Source organism: Tubulanus polymorphus, chromosome 2 (assembly GCF_964204645.1).
Source record: "Tubulanus polymorphus chromosome 2, tnTubPoly1.2, whole genome shotgun sequence".
NCBI classification, from domain to species: Eukaryota; Metazoa; Nemertea; class Palaeonemertea; order Tubulaniformes; family Tubulanidae; genus Tubulanus; species Tubulanus polymorphus.
Window position 1 is genome coordinate 18,247,259 of NC_134026.1, and position 20,736 is coordinate 18,267,994.

Genomic DNA, 20,736 nt, shown 5'->3' on the forward strand with positions numbered 1-20,736 from the left:
TTGATCTAAGAAACAATGAGGATTAATAAGATTAAAGGTTTTATTAAATAAAGCAAATTGCCTTGCTATTGTCAGATTGAGTCAGGTGGAACTTGAATTTAGCTCACATGCTTAGGCAACATAATATTATACTAGAAATTCTGTTAATGTCCATCGATCAAAAATGAATTTTCATAATCAAATCATTTATTTCCAATTATTTCATTAATAATATTAAATTGAACACTTGGAGGGAAAATGTATGTTTTTGGAGGGAAAGTAACTGAAGGGATAATGATTGAGGGATTTTGTGTGGAGGGAAAATGGCCGGAGGAAAAATGACAGTGAATCCAGATTTTATCTCTTTGTGCCTGCTTTCCATTTGATTGAGACGTTGAATAAACCCAGGAAGAAAGACACTCTAAATATTTGGATGGATATATGAAAGCTGTGGGTACTGGAGTGTGTAATGGGTAGTGTAGTGTGATCTGTGTGCATTTGTGGCCAGCACACAGATCACATTGTTCAATGGGGTTTGGTCCAGGACTCGCGGGATTTTCAACAACACGAAGTAAAGTGTAATAAATGATGACTTGAATTGCATGACTACCTACCACCCCTCATTATTGTTGGAAAACTAAACGTTCGGCACTGACTAAAAATTAGTAATAACATTTTAGAAATGGCCAGAATTTTAACTTAGGTTCTATCTCATTTTTATTTTACAATTGCGATTGATATAATTTTTTTTAAACGGCCGTTAAGGCTTCATGTTTCGTCTGCAATTCACTGCAAATAGTTACGCAACTACGCACATTTCAGTGTTTTTGGCAGCTGTACACTCAATCGGCACCGTTCGTGACTAGCTTCACTGCGGAATTATCATTAATTATCATCGCCATATCACATCATCAACTTATATTGTGCCTTAAAACCCTAACAGCCGAAATAATTGAAATGCACACACTATTTCTATCATTGAAAATTGAGAGAGTGGCCATGTTTGTGGTTGCTGCTTCGCGTAAATCCCGCGCGGTGGCGCAACCGCGCGGAGTGGGGCCGATAATGGGCGGCGAGACGACGCGAAAAGCTACCCGAGCTGAGAGCCGCGAAAGCGAACGGAAAACAAGCTTTCTTTGTACGGGACAAACTCGTTATCCGCGAAAACCGTGACCGCGTACCGATGGACAGCCACTAGGAACCAGCGGAGGGACTTTGCGTACAATTCGTAGACCGGACTGTCCTTGTATCTCGAAGTTGTTGTTATGTTATAGAATTTGTAAATAGTGTAAATTTATGTGACAGTTATCCAAATGTAAATAGAGATATCGTTGGCTCGCATGTAAATTCTCATACGGTAGATACATACCCTGATGTAAATAGTAACAATCATGTACCTGATGTAACTCCTAACAATTTCATTTCTGATGTAAATAAGCGAAATATTAACACTTCTGATTTAAATAAGCAAAATGTAACTAGTACAGCAAACGCAGCAAACATAAGTGAAATTCCTTGTATCAAATCATCATTAAAGTTTTCTACGCTGAATGTATGTGGCCTTATAGCTAAACTCGATATCCCAGAATTCTGTGAATTTATTAGCAATAATGACATCACATGTCTAACTGAAACTCACTTAGATGATTTAGACGGTAATTTAGGTTGTAGCTTGCCCGCCTCCCATATGGCGCACTTTAAAAATAGGAAAAAATTTTCAAAAAAAGGATCAGGTGGCGTCGGTATCATATATAGGAAGTTCATGAAAAATAAAATAAAACCAATTTCGACTGACTCTCAGTTTGTATCTTGGTATTTATTAGATAAAGATTTATTTAATCGCGACAAACATGTACTTTTAGGTGTAATTTATATTCCTCCAGAAAATAGTCGTTATTATTCAGAAATAGCTATCAGAGAAATTGAAATAGAGTTATTGCAATTGAAAGTTGAGTATGATTTCAATGTGTTAATTTCTGGTGACTTTAATGCTCACACCGCTTGTATGCCAGACTTTTTGGAACCTGATAATCAGATAATTCAAGATGATAACTTAGACCCTATTGTTGACTCATTGATTAATTTAGGCGTTCCCACTACTAGAAATAATCAGGACAAAAGAAAGAATAATACAGGCTATCAACTAATAGATTTGTGTAAGAACCATTCACTAATTATCCTCAATGGCAGATGTGGCAATGATCAGACAGGTAATTATACTTTTAGGAACACTAGTGTCATCGATTATTTTGTGTGTGATTTAGAACTGTTTGGTTATGTTGAGGACTTTGAAATAATGCCTTTTGACCCATTATTATCTGATGGACATAATCCTGTTAATCTGTGCGTGTATACGAATTCTAGGGACACCATTGCTAGCGATAATGAAAGGGGTAATGAACACGCGAACTTTAAAACTTCAATTAGGTGGGTCAGTACTAGATCAAATCAATTTTTCCTGAATGTAGAATCAAGATTACGAGATAATGATCTAGATAAGTTACTGTTGGACGGGTTGCAAGATCTAGGAAATCAATCGCCAGATGACATTAATGGACTTACCGATAGATTTGTATCTTCTTTATTATCAAGTGCTGATGAGTGTAATTTGATGTACCATAGAAAAAGTAGGAAAAGTAATAACTGCAAAAAAACGGTCCGCAACAGATGGTTTGGCAGGGACTGTAGAGATGCACAGAAGAAATATAATTATATGAAAAAAAGATATAGGGGTTGCCCTACCCCTTCCAATTTTGAATCCCTTAAGAACTCGTCTAAAAACTATAAAAAGGTCATCCGAGAAAATAAGAAGAAACAAAAGGATGAATTTATTAAGGAATTGAGAGAATGCGAAATTAATAACCCAAAAAAGTATTGGTCGATGCTAAACTCTGCGAGCGGAACAAAAAATAATGAGGCTAATATAGATATTGATATTTTTCTTGAACATTTTATGAGATTAAATGATTTGAATAATGTTAACAATGAAACCGATGACGGTGATGAGCCCCCAGACGTGGGTGACCACCCTGTCTATGACAATTATATTTTGAACAGTGATATAACCAGTGATGAGGTAATTAAGGCTATCTCTTTACTCAAAAACAATAAGGCCCCTGGCATTGATGGAATCACGAATGAGCTGTTGGGAGTTAGTCAGTATCCGTTTTTAGTTGATATATTACAAAAATTATTCAATTTAGTTCAGGATATGTTCCAGAGATGTGGTCTATAGGCGTCATCAAACCCATTTTCAAAAAGAATGGCGATCCCTCTAATCCTGATAATTATAGAGGTATTACCTTAGTTAGCTGTCTCGGTAAATTATTTACAAGTATCCTAAATCAAAGATTGTCAACATTTCTAGATACGAATCACATTATAAGTGAAGCCCAGGCTGGCTTTAGATCGAAATATTCCACCATTGATCATATTTACACGCTTAAAACAATCGTAGAGCTGTATCTTTGTCAGGGAAGAAGACTTTTTTGCGCCTTTGTTGATTTTAAGAAAGCTTTCGACTCGATTTGTAGGGTAAAGTTATGGCGAAAATTGATTGCTAACAATGTTAATGGAAACTTTTTCAATGTGGTCAAAAATATGTATAACTCCATAAAATCATGTGTTGAATTAAATGGTTGCACGTCACAATACTTTGCAGCTGATAGAGGCTTAAGACAAGGCGAAAATCTCTCACCTATCCTCTTTTCGTTATTCTTAAACGACATTGAAGAATTTTTCATTGATCGTGGAAAACCGACTTTGTCATTTATAGAAAAACTAAATTTGAATCGTGATCAGGATATTGATACTTTACTGAATTTATTCATAATACTATACGCAGATGATACAGTTATTCTTGCTGAGGATGAGAAATCTCTTCAGCTACACTTAGATACCTTATTTGAATATTGCGCGGCTAATGGTCTCACTGTTAACTCAGAGAAAACTAAAGTACTAGTATTTGCGCGAAGTAAATCCCGGATAAAAACGATTTCGAAATTTATGTTTGGTGATCAAGAGTTAGAGGTAGTTGAAGTTTATGTTTATCTCGGAGTAAAATTCAATTGGAATGGTAACTTTGCTAAGGCAAAAAAGTATCTTTACGATAAAGCTATCAGAGCTATGTTTTCGATCGTTCAAAAAGGCAGACGTTTGAAATTGCCCATAGATGTTATGTTTAAATTATTTGATACGTGTGTTGCTCCAATAGCCATGTATGGGTGTGAGATCTGGGGATATGAAAATCTTGATTTATTAGAAAATATTCATTGCTTCTTCTGTAAAATCTTAATGAAAGTGACGAAATATTCTCGCAACTTACAAGTTTTATCAGAGCTAGGACGTTACCCTTTGAATATAGATGTTAGACGCAGGATGATTAACTTTTGGGTGAAAACAGTATCTGGAAAGCAAACCAAACTTAATTCAATACTCTATAAAATATCTTTCAATTTATTTTTAAGGGATAAATTTAAGAGCCCTTGGTTATCATATATAAAGAAAACGTTTGATGACTGTGGTTTGTCCTGCATTTGGACGCAGCAATTCATGACTAACAGTAAATCTTTTTCAAAACGAATAAAACAGATACTCCGTGACCAGCACCTTCAAGAAACTGTATCAGCCATAAATACTAATCCGATATACACTAACTTTAGGCAATATAAAAATGATATTAGGTTAGAGAAGTATATAATAGAACTTGGTGATGACTTAGGAACTAGTTTATTTGAATTTAGGGTCGGGTCCTATATTTTACCTGTGAACAAATTTTCAAACCTTCATTTAGACAGAGCCGATAGAATATGCCCCACTTGTAATACTTTAGGTGACGAATCCCATTTTCTGTTTGACTGTACCTTACTTAACGAACAACGCAAAAACTTTTTGAATTTGAATACCTTTAATACCCTTGATATTCTGAAAAACCCAACGGTCAACTTAGCTAAATTCATTAAGACCGGCTTAGATGTATATAGATCCCTCCAATAGTATATATAGTATTGTAAATAGTTGATGTATATAATAGTATATATAGTATTGTAAATAGTTGATGTATATATATATTTCGTTACGTTTACATTCTCTAGATTTTAATCACTTTAGTGTTGTTTTGTAAATATTTGTATATACATGTGTAATAGTTTTCCTCCATATACCATGGAAATGGTTGGAGTGTAAATAAATCGTAATCGTAATCGTAATCGGGCCGATACGTCCAGTATTAGTAAATTAATTCAATCGTTCGAATGGTCAGTTTTGCAAAAATCTGCCACACGCAAAAAGTCCGTTACTTCAATTCAATCACCGTGAACATCAACGGCCTTGAACCTTCACTAGCGCTACTGTCGCTAAAGGGCTCAGACACACCGGGCGATTTAGTCGACAGAAATCACCTTTCATAAGTTAATCATGTGAATCGATGAAGTACCGTGATTGGTCGCCTGACACACAAGCCTAAATTACCGGCGACGAAAATGGCCCACCATGTGCCCCCCCCGCTTTGATTCTTTTCTTTACCGAGCGAGGATTCTGTGGATTGGTGCGCGTGTTGCACCGATGAATTTCTCGCAATTCATGTACAAATAAATAACGGATTCTATTTTAAAAATTAAATTCGTTCCTGCTTTTCGAATGGACCCGGCCACCAGGGGTTTATTTTTACAAATTTTCAGCATGATTTTTCCGACCCGGCAACTGCGGAGAAAGAAGGTATATCACTTTTTTGCCCTATTTTACAATGCAGCATTAGGCCACACAAAGAAATACCAGTTTCTCATCAGATTTTTTCTTGAAAGTGACGAGGGCGGCTGAATTTTATTTTTTTTTGCTTTTGCCAAATAAAAAAGTTTAAATAAAAAGCTCAACCTATGAATTATAGAACAGACGCGGGAGGGGAAGTTTTTTTTACCAATGTCAAACAAATACCAGTAATGCGAGTAGAACATATGCAAAAAACTTTATTTAGAATTACGTAGCTCACCAAAACCTATAAAATCAAACTACATGTATATATATCGAGTCATTTAATCGAAACTGAAACAATCCCCTTCGCTATTTTCACGCTTCCGCGAAATGATGTAAAAGGAAACGAACCTGGCGCTGTTTGTGTCACCATGAATAAATGTGCATTACCAGTACGTCGATGATGAGTATATAAACACTCGCAGAAAAAACCACTGTCGTACACTATATAGCTATGCGGGCGAACGGTTTTTAATTTTTGTTAGAAAAAGACGATTAATTCTTTGCCGATGCAGGCTAGCGCATTTGTCTTTTTAATTTTTATTAGGGACTTTTTTATGACACGGGTGGCATTTTACTTTCTTGAGAAACTAGGGTATTTCTTTGTGTGGCCTTAATTAAATTAATAAAAAGCTTAATGGTGGTTGAATACGCAGAACCCGTAGATGCGGCTCACCCGACGCACATCCTTGGGTACAGGCCCGATACACCAGTCACTGTGGGGTCAACAGTCAATGTTGTATAGGCCTGCGTAGGTTCTCAATTTTTTCGTTTGGAAGTATTGTTAATTTGTTGAGTGACGATAGTAATAAATTATCACAAAGGCCTACCGGGTACCGGTAATGAAAACGTTCGGCCAGTGCCTTGTCCGACAAGGGGTATCCATGTGGAAAGTGACAGAACAGGTTAAAATTGACCCATTCTTTCTTTATTAATCATGCTCAACTTTTCTATGCTCAACTCGAGGAACTATTATTGGGCATATAAGATGAAAGATAAGATAAGGCATAAAAGAATGGGACTATTTAAACCGGTTCTGGAGTCGAGCCGGTACGTAACATCTTGTGGGTCCAAGATAACCATCTGAACCGGTTTTATCAAAGCGTGTTGTGAACGCCCACCCAGATATAAATTTTAGACATAAACGCCGTGTTCATTCGTTTCTTCCTGAACCGGGATGTCAATTTTCAAGCTGTTAACCTTTTGTGGGACTCGGTGCGCCTTTCATCAGTGCTCGTATATTCCGCCCTGCGGACGAGAAAATCCTCATTGAATCACAAAGAGTGGATTAGGTCCCTACCTAGTTAAAGTTTTGAAGTTTGTTTTTCATTCCATCATAACCAATGTAACAAGATTGCCAAACAAACATGAAGAGCCATGACGTTTACTTAGTGTTGCTAGCATTTGAATTGAAGGTTTAATGTAGGTAGCTAATCATTGAACTATGTAAGACCCGAGGTAAAATACAGATTATCAAGAAATTAGAATATTTGAAATAATTTCAATTAGTTAATAAGTTACATGTATTATTGAATGCTTATTTCTTCATTAATTGCTGTCACATGAGAAAAGATCATTATTTTTTGTTTGGTGCGTTGCTGCACTGAGATATGGATGACGTACGCACGCCGTTGAGTTCAATTTGATATGTATTTGTCATCGGGACAGGATGGAGAATCAATAGTTTCCTGTCCTCGTCACTGTTTATCCAAGTCATTGACAGAGATAACAGTGCCGCGTGTGGTTGTTATATTACTGACATTTCTGACGCTAGCGTGTTAGGAGACTAAAACACCGCACTGATAAAATATGGATATACTCATGTCAACGTCGTATATCTTACCTCCAATATCGTCCAGAATCTGAATTCCCGCTCTATGACAAAGACCGGATGAGTTTTGAGTAAGTACATATTGTAAATCCGATGACAAATGGGGCCGATTCCGGTACATTTTATTCTATTAGACACGGAGAAAAGAACTGCCAAGAAATCAGTGAGTTCATTGAGTGCAATTCTTATCGCATGGTTTTAAGTATGAATATGACGTTTGTCGTGGTCTATAGGTTCATATGAAATTTGCAGAGAAAGGGGTGCTTAGGACCGACTTTTCTTTATAATTGGGTAGGGGAGTTTTAGTTAAGTCATTCCAACAACAATTGTGAGGTTTCGTTTACTAAAAACGTGCAACTTACACCGACTGATAGTAATCAATCATGCCAAGATGTTCAGATGTGTACTGATAATAATTGTCGACCATCGAACACTGTTAAAATCATTCGTCGAAAAACGTTAAATTTTTGGGGTTTATTTTTTACATAATCCCCAGTAATTTCACAGATTGCTCTAGATTTTTATAAATTCTGTTGAAAATCAGGGTAAATCCGTTTTGTCTAGAAAATTCTTAAGAAGCCACTACAGAACCTACTTTTACTTGTGCTCTGCATTCACGAAAAGGAATCTTGCGTACCGTTATACCGGCTTTTTATTTATTACGTGAATACCACGCACCGTTCAAATGTGCCAAATCTTATAAGGGTTATGTTTACTAATTGAGATGAAAATAGGCTTGCCTTTTTCATTGAAGATACAACCAATTTTCAATGCCAAAATTCTACTTATGGTGTTGTTAAGTACGTATGCTGCTCTAATATAGAATAACGCACAGCTGTTATCCAATTTTGTCCAGGTAGGCCAAGTGATTTGAGATCCGTTCTCTGAGATTAGTCTAATTTAAACACCCGGATTTTCAAATGCATGATTATACCAGCAAGTCTATAAAATATTTGACAAAACTGATCTATAGTACACCAAAGTCAACCATTTGCATATAGGTATATATAAACTGAAAGAATCCACTATTTTATTTTGTTTTGTTGTAAATTCCGGCTTTTTCTTTGCAATTCCATATAGCCTTTTTATTTTAGTATCACTTTAATCATAATTTCCAGCGAGTAGTCCTCAAAATAGGCCACAGCACATTGTAGGAGCATAAGACGGTGTAATCTGCATATATATTGAGCCATATAGATTTGTTGCCGAAGCCAGTTCGCCTATCATTTGATAGAATACTAATCATCTATAAAAATCGAAACCTACCGGCGAACAATTTTCGCCCCATCTTAGCACAATAAAACTGCTGGAATATTCAGATGCCTGACGATTAGTTAATTACCTGTATTTTACTATTCACATTGGGATAACGCACGTGCAAATAACACCAGTGTTTATTTGTCTTTGCCAAAGGACTTTACGCCATATCGTATCAAATACTTGCTTAAAATAGTTAAGCATACAACTCGCGAATTTTAATATATTCTTTAACTTCAGTACGACACGATCAAGGATACTTTGATCTTTCCGAAATCCCGCCCGGTTGTGTGATACAGTAGTATATGTTTTCGTAGTACATTAGTTTGCTTTACCAATGCGGCTGAGGTGTCAGTATATAATGGTAGCTTATCAAAGTGGTGTCATAAGATATATCGACCTGCGTTTAGCAGGAAATATTAAAGTGTTAAATGTCGGTGATTTCTTCCCTAATGATGGTTGTTCAACGCATAAACGAGATCTTTTCTCGTGCAAGGATAAGAATCTCAACTGCGTTACCGCGATAATCTAAAAACTTGTCAAGATAAAATCCTTAGAATTTTGTGGTAGGTGTGGTTGCATGAAGATCAACCGAACCCCAAGATGGTTGCCTAACAGGCCATCTTATATTCCTAAAAAGTGCATTGTGGTCTCTAACTGTGAACATATTTCATTTAAAACATTGAAATTGCGCATAAGATATATGATATTATGTTATATCAGTAGATGGATCTAGGACATGAGTCAAGATGGCCATCTTTCAAAAATGTACCTTTTGGCTTAACTGTGAATTTATTTCATTTTGAACAATGATATCTCATGAATTTTCAAAGTCAACTCATAGGACCGGTCGGCGGAATCGAATAAGATTACTTCGTCAAGAATGTCATAAAATGCCTCCATTCTTTGACGCCCTCGAAATTGTGACTTTGGCATGTTCCAAGTTTCTTCCAAAAATATTTATCTATGATAAAGCCGGACCTATATTTCTTAGCTTCCATCCGGTCCCATAGTAATGATGATTCATAGACTTAATATAGTATTTCTTTCATTTTTACCATGATATCGGGGTTCGGAAATTATCAAATTATAACAATCTATTTACCGGGGAAATAGTTTTTAACCATGGGTCAACATTTGACTTAAAGATGTATAAGTTGGTATGCATATCTTTCTCCTACGCAAAGAATAACTCCGTAATTTTTTACCCACTATCACATCGGTGGAGTGATGTTTTTTGATTTGCCTTTGTCAAAATCTGTTTTTTAAGCCGAATGCGTACAGGGAGCGTCCAAAAAGTACGTAACGATCAAAACAATTTTTGTGTTTAAAAATGCGGACCTTTTTCCTATTTCCAAGAGTTATCTTATCTCGATAAATAATTGTCGTCTTTTGTTGGCACCTTTTACTGATAATCCCACATATCCAAGTTAGAACTCATGATGGAATAAAATTTTTTTCCAATAATTTCTTGTTTCATCGCACAAATACATATATAGAATAAATACACTACTACCTGGTGATTTTTCGAAAGGGTTTTCTGAAATTCATACTTAAATTGTCTTCTTTCTTGAACGAAAACGCTGGCCTAGTGGGTCGGAATTTTATCGTGTAAGTCTGAAAACGACTAACTCTCAATCACGAATTCAGGTTATCACATAAGGGAAAAGTGTTGCTGGACCGTTTAGTTACCCTGGACACTCAGTGGCTGGCGTGATGCTGCTTCTATATGATCGGTCTATAAGATTGATGCAGTAAGTGCGCTGTTAAGGTTTCCTAGCGGGTGTTTTACGCAAGTCGTTACCATTTTGCTTCGTGCTTCAGTTATCATGATAATTGAATTGACACACTACCGTCGTTACCGTGATCCGGCTATTCACTATCGTATAGAAGGAAATCTACATTACCTGCCGCCGAACGTTTTGAAATAACCATTGTGCCTTACCGTTCTATTCAAAAAGTCTGGGTCCTTTATTGTCTTACTCAACTGTTAAGAATAGCTACATTGGTTTGATGTAAATGTGTTTAATTATGAAAAATATGAATTTTTGATATCATATGTATGATATTATTCCTGATATCCAGCTCTCACTGCCCAGAGTTGAATATATTGAAGCAGCCCAGCATATTTTTGACTTGATTTATATACTATTTTATCCATCCCCTGATTTTCAATTTAGCAGAAATGAGATAGAAGACATAATCAACCATTATTGGTATCTGCTAAGTCATGTAGCCTTCATGTAACTTTGAATGTCCTTAAATTATTATGCATGTAAATTAGTTTTCCAATTGAATGTGAATTTTTTGTATTTTGTATTCTCTTCTTCTCCTGTAGTCTGTACTTTTTGTACGAAATGAAGACGTATTATTATTATATGAATATTGGTTAGTTTTTTATAGACTGTTGGTGAAAATATTATGCAATTCTAACTCTAATTTGTAAAGGAATGGATCTGTTACGTATTTGGGATACCACAGTTGGATTCTTTTGAGGAAATTCGTCAATGTTAAAGTGGTGTTAAACGAATATGAATTGAAATATGTCTTTTATTTATATTTCAGGATCATGAGAATCAATTTCTCACCATTTATTACATGGCTGTATATAGCAATTGCTGCTGTTTCAGGTAAGTCTTCCGCCTACAACAACCAAATCTTGTGCATGGTTATCGCTGTTAGGCAAATGTTTACTCAATATTTCAGAGCATTTTTAAATGTCAAACAACGCATTTCTGATTTACCCTGGCTGTTGACGGCCCGTTTATCATTTTCTACTGAGATCTTGGCTATTTATTCAGTGTTCGATGTTATGTTCGCAAAACGCCAACGCCATGCGACAAGGCTACACGAATGGGCACTTGTCATCCAGGTTCCTAGAGAACAATGTTCAGCCGATCAGTGGGCTATATTTCCTGTTGCATTGTTTGCCTCCACATTTCTCAAAAACCTCTCAGCGATTTAAAGAATCGCGAGAAGGTTGGTTTAGAAAATATACGTGGGTGACGGCAATACGTTGAACCTATCCTAAATTCACTATTCGCGTATATAGTTGGTATAATCTGACGGATGAGGATTACTCCGCGAGATTGATGCTCTGCGAAATTGATGCTCTACGTTGAAATGTCTTATTGAACTGTCTATAATGTCTATAATGTTGACAAGAACGGTAGTTGTTAGATTGCGACTTTTCGACCGTCGTCCTTGATGATCAGTCGAGTCAATCATTAAGGGTGTATCGATATATTACCATCTTGTAAATTTCTCTCACTTTTATAGGTGTTAGTAAATCCGCTGGTCGTAAATCTTGTAGAACGTACAGAAATATAAGAGAACAGACGGACGACGATCTGATACTTTTGATGAGAGAAAAAGGTGCCCAGTATATACCGCACATAATGGCTATGGGAGAAGAAAGTTCCACTCGACAGTTCACTAATCTAATACCAACTGTTACTCATTACAGAGTCAGTATTGAAGTATTTTCCTTAAAGATTCTACTAAATCCAAATTAGCCGTCACCACAATTGTGGGATTTCTTATCCGCGTACTTGAAGTACATGGATCTGCAATTCTTATCTTGAAATATTTCACTTCCTTATACTGATTCAAAACCAAAAAATATAAAATAATCCTTGCTTCATATTATACGTCGTAATATTGCCCAACAGTCTGTTCTCTTCTAGGTGCCACTTCATAAAGTCCATATATTTGACAGTGTCCTGACTCGTAAGTCAACTAGGCTGCGGACTTATGGACTAGATTCAGCGAAAAATAACTCAAATTCTGTGATAAAACAAATATATTTAAACAAAAAAGACAGACAGAAAAGAACTATCAACGCCAAAAGTCTGCGTCACCGTAAATACAGACGGGACTTCGTTCATCCAAAAACTGTTGGCATCAATGGCACAGTTTGGATCGGAGCTGATGGTAAGTTAAGTAGTGAAATCGTACTGAAAGTGGGCCAAAACAGTTTGCGTTGCCATCAGCCATTATCGAATAAACATGGTCAGATATGATTTATAATACTTGTACGTGCTGGATTTGCTATTTGCAGACGCTGTTCAATTATGCTTGATTATGATTGTAGTGATCGTCCAGTGATTAATCGTCGCAAAAATTTCCAAACACTTGATAAAATAGTTGGCATACTCATCAATAATGTCATGTTTATTATCTATAACTACAAATATGTACGAATATCATAATATGTTCATTGAGAAAACGTGATGACCTCGCACGGTAAGTTTTGTTAAATGAGGCAAATATTCCGATCCAACTTCTGCCGTGGGTTCCATTATACAAACATGCAGTTTTTTAATGCAACGTGATATATACCGGAAGTGCCCGAAAGAAATTGTTGAAAGTCGTTGTATAGAAAAATTGCCGAATTTATTGTCATCGAAGCCAACATGGTTTTTATAAAAAATTTGAGAAACAGTTTTAATTAATTATCCATTACTAGCAAAATACCCGACTCCTTGACGGGTTCGGTTTGCTGCTATAGACAGAAAACCCGTTATCGCTGTTCTGCAGCTATTTAACAAACTATATTACGATGGAATTGCATCCCGCTTGTGTGGGCGCTTCTATCGACAGACGACATTGAATCAGCCAATAGGGGTTTTTTCTTTTTGATGATCAACACGTGTCTGCTTAGTAACAACGCCTTGTTCCTTGTTCAAATGCTTTACACAAAAACAACGACTGGGAAATATCGAGGAGTCTTCTTGAATTAATCAGAATGTTTTCTCGGATATTCAATCTATTTATTTTTTTCAGGGTCAAGGACAAAAATAGAGTACTGCCAAAGACGGGGCTCGAAAAATCACGATGGATACATGAATATGTGTAATTGGTGTGCTGCAACGACGACACTGCCCAGTAATAGAATACCACGAGTAATCAACGAAGTTATTTGCAATCCAGGATATACTGGATGTTTTGTAGGACCTGATTACACAGGTTAGCGCATTTTCAGTTAATACTTATGTCTCACAGTGGAGGAGACTATTTTTTATGTGCCCACCATCCGCCGTGTCGCCTATAGACCTCGTTAGCCCCTTACATTATCGGCTATCAAATATGGCCGCCAGGGCAGTTATCTTGAATTTCTAGTTAGCGCGATATGGCCGATAACTCCTGATGGATTTTCATGAATCTTAATGTGAGGATTGGGGCAGGTATTTGCCCATTCGAATTGGAGGTCATCGGCTATCATATATGGTCACCCGGCAGGCATCTTGAATTTCTTGTCAGTACGATACAGGGGCGGATCCAGGGGCATGTTGTGATCATGTCGACCAGTAGAAAGGGCATATATTCTTAATTTAGGGCGGGAAGGCATATCAGCAAGATTTTTGAAATTATACTAACATTTTAGAGCTTTCTGAGCATCTCTGAGAGGCATTCAGTCAAGAAACATAGGTTATATATTTTGGAAAAATATTCTATTGTGTATCTCAGGTGGTAACAACGGCAAATTTTACAGAGAAAAAATAAAAAGGCGCTTTAAAATTCCGACCGTGTCGGGCGACACGGTCGACACGGTCTAAATCCGCCCTGCGATAAAGCCTACATCTCTCGGTGGATTTTCATAAATGAAACTCAATGTGAGGATTGGGGCAATTGGATGTCAACCCCTATTGAAAATGGAGGTCATCGGCCATCAAACATGACCGTTAGGGCGCCTCTTGAATATCTTGTTAGCAATATACAGCGTGCAGACAGGTCTATTTATCTCGAACTAAATCAATGATTCTCACAAAGTCGATGAAAAATTAAGTTAACGCTGCTCTTTATGAAGTATGCAATGTTTGTTACCTGTCTTCAATTTCTTGTCCTTTTGCTGTTCACTGACCCAGGGAAGATATACGTCGCGTTGCCATATTTTAGTCGAATAAAATCTGGTTAGTGTTTGTTGACATTGATTATTAGTGGATATCCGTAAGAGAAAATGAAAATATGAAATTATTTTGGGGCATTTGTTGTGATTAAGCCAATTTCAAACGTGGCTACATTTGGTCATTTGGTATTGTAAATATTCGTGAGACCGATTTTGTTCATTTTTGAAATCAGTTATGTATCGGGTAAAAGGTTACTAATACTTTCGGCTCCCATTTCTACAAAATGATAGTAGTGGTGATTTCATACGCGTATCCAGTAAGGAAATATCAACCCATGGCCTTCGGGACATCGATGAATGACTCTTGGTGACAGACTATTTTGGCGACCATCGTGGAAACTTTGTTTGTGGATCTAAACCATCAATGTCATGTACTACATACGTCGTAGTGTTGCATCAACTAAATCTAAAATTCATCGTTATCGATACGTTATCAAATATCAAAACCCATGAGAAAACATTCAATCCTCGTAAGTGCAATCGACTGATTGACGTGTTAATCGTTTATCGAGGTCATGCCACGACGAAGATAGTTTCGAATCTGGTTAGAAAATAAGTCCTCCGACACTGAAAATCTAATTTTTACCTTATATAGTAATTGTCTTTTTCAAAGCTTAATCATTTTCTTCTATTTAATGTGATTATTATGCGATGATGAGTCAGTAATATGATATCCATGTTGTAGTTCAGAAGAACCACACGCGGACAAACTTGTTCATGTTTGCTCCAACAACAGCTCCTGCATTCAAAAACAATAAATCTATATTCATCTTTTGAATGCCAAAATGTTGGACAAATTTCTGAAGTGTTGTTTTGCTTTTTGCAAAATGTTCTTTATCAGCATTTATATGGTATTTTTATTCAATCTCATGAAGAATATTGATTTCTTTCATTGTACTCTATTGGATAACGAAGATCGCTTGAAGCAAGGATGGTAAATTTACATTGAAACTGATTGAAACCACCCTTTATCTATGAACAATAATATGATAACCTTACGCCGTACCTAGAATGAGAGTCATTTTATGGACTTTGGTTTTAGCGAAGTCCATTTTGCTAACGCATATGAAACTTTCTTCCTTTGGTACAAAATACGTAACTTTCAAACGAGGCTTAGTTTCTCTTCGAAACTTTTCAAAACATTCAACGTAGTAATGAAAGCTCTAACCTATTGAATTTCGTCGGAATCCGTTGCTAATTTAGTTCGCGTGTCCTAGTTCAAGTTTTCTTGGAAACTACAAATGATTCAACTGCCAGGGTTCGTTGCAGGCGTCCGTGAAAAGCCTTGAACTTTATGGAAGGGCAGTGAAATTGGGAAAGGAAGAAGTGAATCTTAGAAATTTTTTAATTTACGAAAATAAATTGTCTAACGAACTTCGTACACAGTGTATGTAATAAATGAAATCATCACACCATTAACGTGGAGAGTGTCTATTTAAGCTTGTGGGAAAACCCACTACCATGTGTATTCATGATGAATCATCATGCAGTTGTGTGTGATAACAACAGCGCTTCATGGAGATCTTGTCAATAGGCAGATTTTCATAAAAGCTTCTTGATTCGATCAAGGGGGGCATTTAAGGTTTTTTGCTTACTTGGAGCACGGATTCTCTGAGATTCCGCGAAATACTTCATGCCGAAGATATGTAAGCGTTTCCAATCATAATCTGAAAGAAAATAAAATCTATTTCTTTTTATTTTCGTCCTTATTTTCGATCTAATTATCCGTAAAAAGTAAGTTTCCTCCGATCATTTGAATTCAATCCAATAGTATTCCCTCTTTTTCATGCTCTGCTTAATCTCTAGAGTACCAATGTTTTATTCTGGTGCTGGATTACATACACTCATGTAAATTTTAGGAAAGTCCATATTAAGAATTTCGTTCCTTGTTTAGACCTTAGATTCTGGAACATGTTATGTATGATTTGTTATAGTCTTTTTATAGGTAGGTAAAGGATTACGAGTTTAGCCCAATTTCCTCAAGAATGACGATGGGAGAGTGTATTGGTAATTTCAACACGAATAACGACAAGCAAACCTCATCTTTTCAGAGCATGGGATTTGTAGACAAAAATACATGAATTTGAAAATGGTGCGTAAGCGGACAGTACAAGACAGTAGTTGTAGATTTTCCGATAAATATGGGAAGTCGGTAGTGATGGTGTTGGATGACTGGGAGCTTTACCAACAAACAATAAGAACAGGTTGTGAATGCGCATTCGATTCTCGATCGAAATTTGCCTCTTTTATCAAGCCGTAGCAGTTGAATAAACGTTCGATCGATTTACAAACTATGTAAAATACATGAAATACTAGTTAGTAAACCTATGAATTGAAAATTACTTTTTTAAGAAAACAAATAAATCTTTTATTTCCTCTAACGCTTAGCTTTTACTTCCCATTGAACATCGAGAATAAAATGTAGTCTAGTGACACACTTGCATATTTCGAAAGAAAAATTCAAATACGCATGTACATGTTCCAGGGCAAAATTGATACCAATCTATTAAACTGGGCCCCCATTATATACGGTTATCAAAGTTTTGGTATCCATCCAGCGGCGTATGTGAGGCGTTTTATAACGTTTACAGAAGTGCATAATCAGAATAGAAGAATTATCACAATTATTACAGCGTTTAAAGTGATACGAAGATATTTTAGTGTTTTACGTGTCATCCCACACATCCGTTGGTGTTAATTGAGACTCAAATTCAACGGCTGTGAGACATCCCGTGGTTATTTGCGCGAAAGCTTCTATACACTAATGAACAGAACGCCCTTAATTGGGAGGCAGGCAGGCTTGGAGAGATGTTTCAAGATGGATATACTATACAGCTATGTCTATTTTTCACGAGATCGTAACCGTGAAATGGGTGCATTCCTGGGAAGGTATATCTGCGTGATTTTTTCGCGCCTATTTTCCAACATTAATTTTAAGGAAATTACGAAAATATTAACTATCTACATGTATACGTTTACGTAGCTTTATAGTCTTGATATTTCATTATAATTAGTACTAGGATACATCTCGCATGGAATTGGGGTCACTCGATTTTTTTTCTTGCCGATTTTTCGCTCTAAGCCGAAATTTTGGCGAGGGAATTCTACCAGCCTTGCGTTAATGGGTTATCCATTAGGTTGATAAAAGCATTTTATTAACCTATCAACATCGTTCTTCTCCGCGCAAATAGTCTTAATTTCTTTTTCTATAGAAGTTCTTTGTCTTTTTGATTGTTGTCTGGTATCTTTTGAAAGCTTTTGAATTTGCTATTTTCCTTAGTTTTTTTTTCTTCTGGAAACTGGATCAAAAATAAATCGTTGATGATTTTCTTCCGTGGTCACCCCTTGCGGTGAAGATTGCGACAGCTGCTGCAGCTGTCGTTGGTTTGCACTCTTACTGGCGAATATAATCTCCAGGATAATGAATTATGAACATATCATTAACTGTCTACATGTATACGTTTACGTAGCTTTATAGTCTTGATATTTGAAATTGTCACACTTTTAATACTTTGCATTTTGTTAGTGGATCTCATGATCTATGGCAATCATTTCCATGTTCGTGCTCATGGTATTCAAAAGCAAGACAAAGTTTACATTCTTCCTCTTACGTCTGTAAGTTTCGTAAGATATTTTTTATTGGTGTTATTTTCAGAATAATCATTGTACATTGAAGATATACTTATTTCCGGGCTTAAATACTTCCGGTTAGGGGCATGCTCACTCCGGTAACGACTGATCATAGGGTTTTATGAATTGATGTGATTGATCTGTAATGAATCTCTTTACATTATCTTTCAATTCATGATGGGGAGTATGCTTCCCTCCCCTATCAGGCGTGGGGTTAAATACAGGGTTATCATCAGAATCTTTTAAGGCACAAGCCAATACTTTTTTCTGAATGGTAGCCCAACGAAAAATATCCGATAGACCGTTGTATCGTTTGATGGGGTACCTGCAACAGGTACGTACTTGATAGTGACGCCCTGTTAGGTGTAGGATATAAGTTTTTGGCGTTGATTTTTTTATTTTTGAAAATATCCATTGTTTCCGTTCATTATAGCTCAAGGCCCAATACTTTTCATGGATAATTGCACGCTGGTCTTTAGATATTTTTCTGCACATTTAAACCTTTTACAATTACATGCCTCAAGCATCCGATGATTGTTCTTTGTTTTTTGATGTTGTTCAAATCTGGATAGTCGACGACGCTTGGCTGCTTGAGATACTACCTGAATATCAGGACTATCCTGTTCGGTTCTATATCTAAGCGGAGGCTGCTATTCTATATCCAAACGTGCAAGCTGGATTTCAGTCAGTTCTGTCTCCAAACGTACAGGCTGGATTTCAATCTGTTCTGTCTCTAAACGTGCTGGCTGTATCGGTATTGGATCAAGAATATTGGATTGTCTCAGATTGTTGAATACTTGGGAAAATAAAAGAGCAATCCTGAAAACACGAAGTAAGAAACCAGATGATTTCTCTGTGACGAACATCAGTTACCATTGATTGCTAGGGTTTCTTCCCCACACCATTAGATACACGCCACAGGAACCCCTGGCATATAGCGCTATATTGGGGCGTGTAACTAGTGGAGCGGAGATGATCAGTTAAATCAGGAGTAAAATATCGGTTAGATAGACTGCAGTACGTGGTGGTGACAAAGTATTTCTGTGGCCTTTGGGATTTTTTAATACATCACAATAAAACGTTAACAATAGTAATCAATTAAACAATTATCCTCATGCACCGAATAGACCGATACTCTTAAAAGATCAAAAGATTGCAATAACTCTTGCCTTTTTGCAGCTTTTGCACGTAACTGGATATCATCAAAAATGTGCTTGGCCAATAAAGATTCAAATCCTAGGCTTTTAACCATGCTAAATTGCAACAATTAAATCCGTTAAAATCAATTGCCTTTTAAGTCTTACACTAACAAAAAGGGTCCAGTTACACAGTTCTGAGGATTTGACCCTGGGTTAAAACATTGAAAATGAACTAACTTTAACTCAGAGTTAATTCTAACTCACAACTGTGGAACTGGGTCCTGGAGTATGTTTAAAATGTACCTCCTTTCGTGAGTGTAAATTAGCAACAAGCAAGTGAGTGAACACTCGCCAAATGATGTTTGATTATTAGCTGACTTTGGTCAGTGTATTTGGATTTACTCCCTTTGCCACTGTAAATAAACAATAAAATATTATGAAAATGAAAACTGAAAACTGATGTATATTTTGCAACGGCTTTATCACAGCTGAAAAGCATGGCCGAATTAGTCAGAATTTTTATTTTTTTTTTTACTTAACCCCGTTTTGTCAGTGGAGGGCAGTTTTGTACATGTAATTTTTTCTAATTAATGTTTGACTAATGTTTATTTGGCCGAAGTTTTTGAAATACTAAAAGGAATACTAAAAATGTATTTACAGGAAAATCCCACGAAATACATACTTCACTACAAAGACTTAAAGAAGAAAAGAGATTATAATAGTGTTGTGTTGGTGGCTGTCTTTCCTGGGATCTTATATGAAAGCTATCTCCGATTGATGTTGCGATAGAGCTTATATTTCACGATCCATCCAAACGACATGATAATGATAATAGTAATAATCTATTTTCTTATTTAGCGCTGAACTAAAAATCATAATCTAAGCACTACATTATAAAACATATGCAGCATATTTAAAAAATATGCAGCAAATCTATACAAAATACCCTTTTCTTCTTTTTTAAAATGTTCTACATATACGTCCAAGCATTAGCAAAGCAATCCATGTTACTGCCTTGGTGGCCCGGCAAATCTAACCTTATGACAGAAAACTATGAATTCCTTGAAATATTTTCATGGAGCATCCAACAACAATGAAGTTGAAAAAGATTTGTAAAAAAAAAGTACGTGAGTAGTTTACGAGTATTTGTATTAGTATAACTCGTACTGTAACTGAAATAAATTTTTAATACTTTTTTCTCTTTTTTAATGCATCGTTTTTTCTTTTTCTCTTGAAAAACATTT

At 36.2% G+C, this 20,736-nt stretch overlaps 1 protein-coding gene across 1 annotated transcript; it reads left to right on the forward strand.

The window, feature by feature from the left end:
• The first annotated feature begins 7,514 nt into the window (after nucleotides 1-7,514).
• On the forward strand, nucleotides 7,515-16,983 carry LOC141898986 (uncharacterized). Its single transcript, XM_074785136.1, has 6 exons — nucleotides 7,515-7,629; nucleotides 11,381-11,445; nucleotides 12,095-12,282; nucleotides 12,502-12,748; nucleotides 13,601-13,783; nucleotides 16,775-16,983. Exons 1-6 carry the CDS (start codon nucleotides 7,619-7,621, stop codon nucleotides 16,981-16,983), a joined length of 903 nt encoding a protein of 300 aa, XP_074641237.1. The 5' UTR covers nucleotides 7,515-7,618.
• Nucleotides 16,984-20,736: the final 3,753 nt, after the last annotated feature.

Coding starts and splice junctions, on each gene's coding strand:
- LOC141898986 (XM_074785136.1), top strand. Junction 11,446..12,094: donor AGCAATTGCTGCTGTTTCAG/GTAAGTCTTCCG, acceptor TCACTTTTATAG/GTGTTAGTAAATCCGCTGGT. Junction 13,784..16,774: donor TGTAGGACCTGATTACACAG/GTTAGCGCATTT, acceptor TCATCTTTTCAG/AGCATGGGATTTGTAGACAA.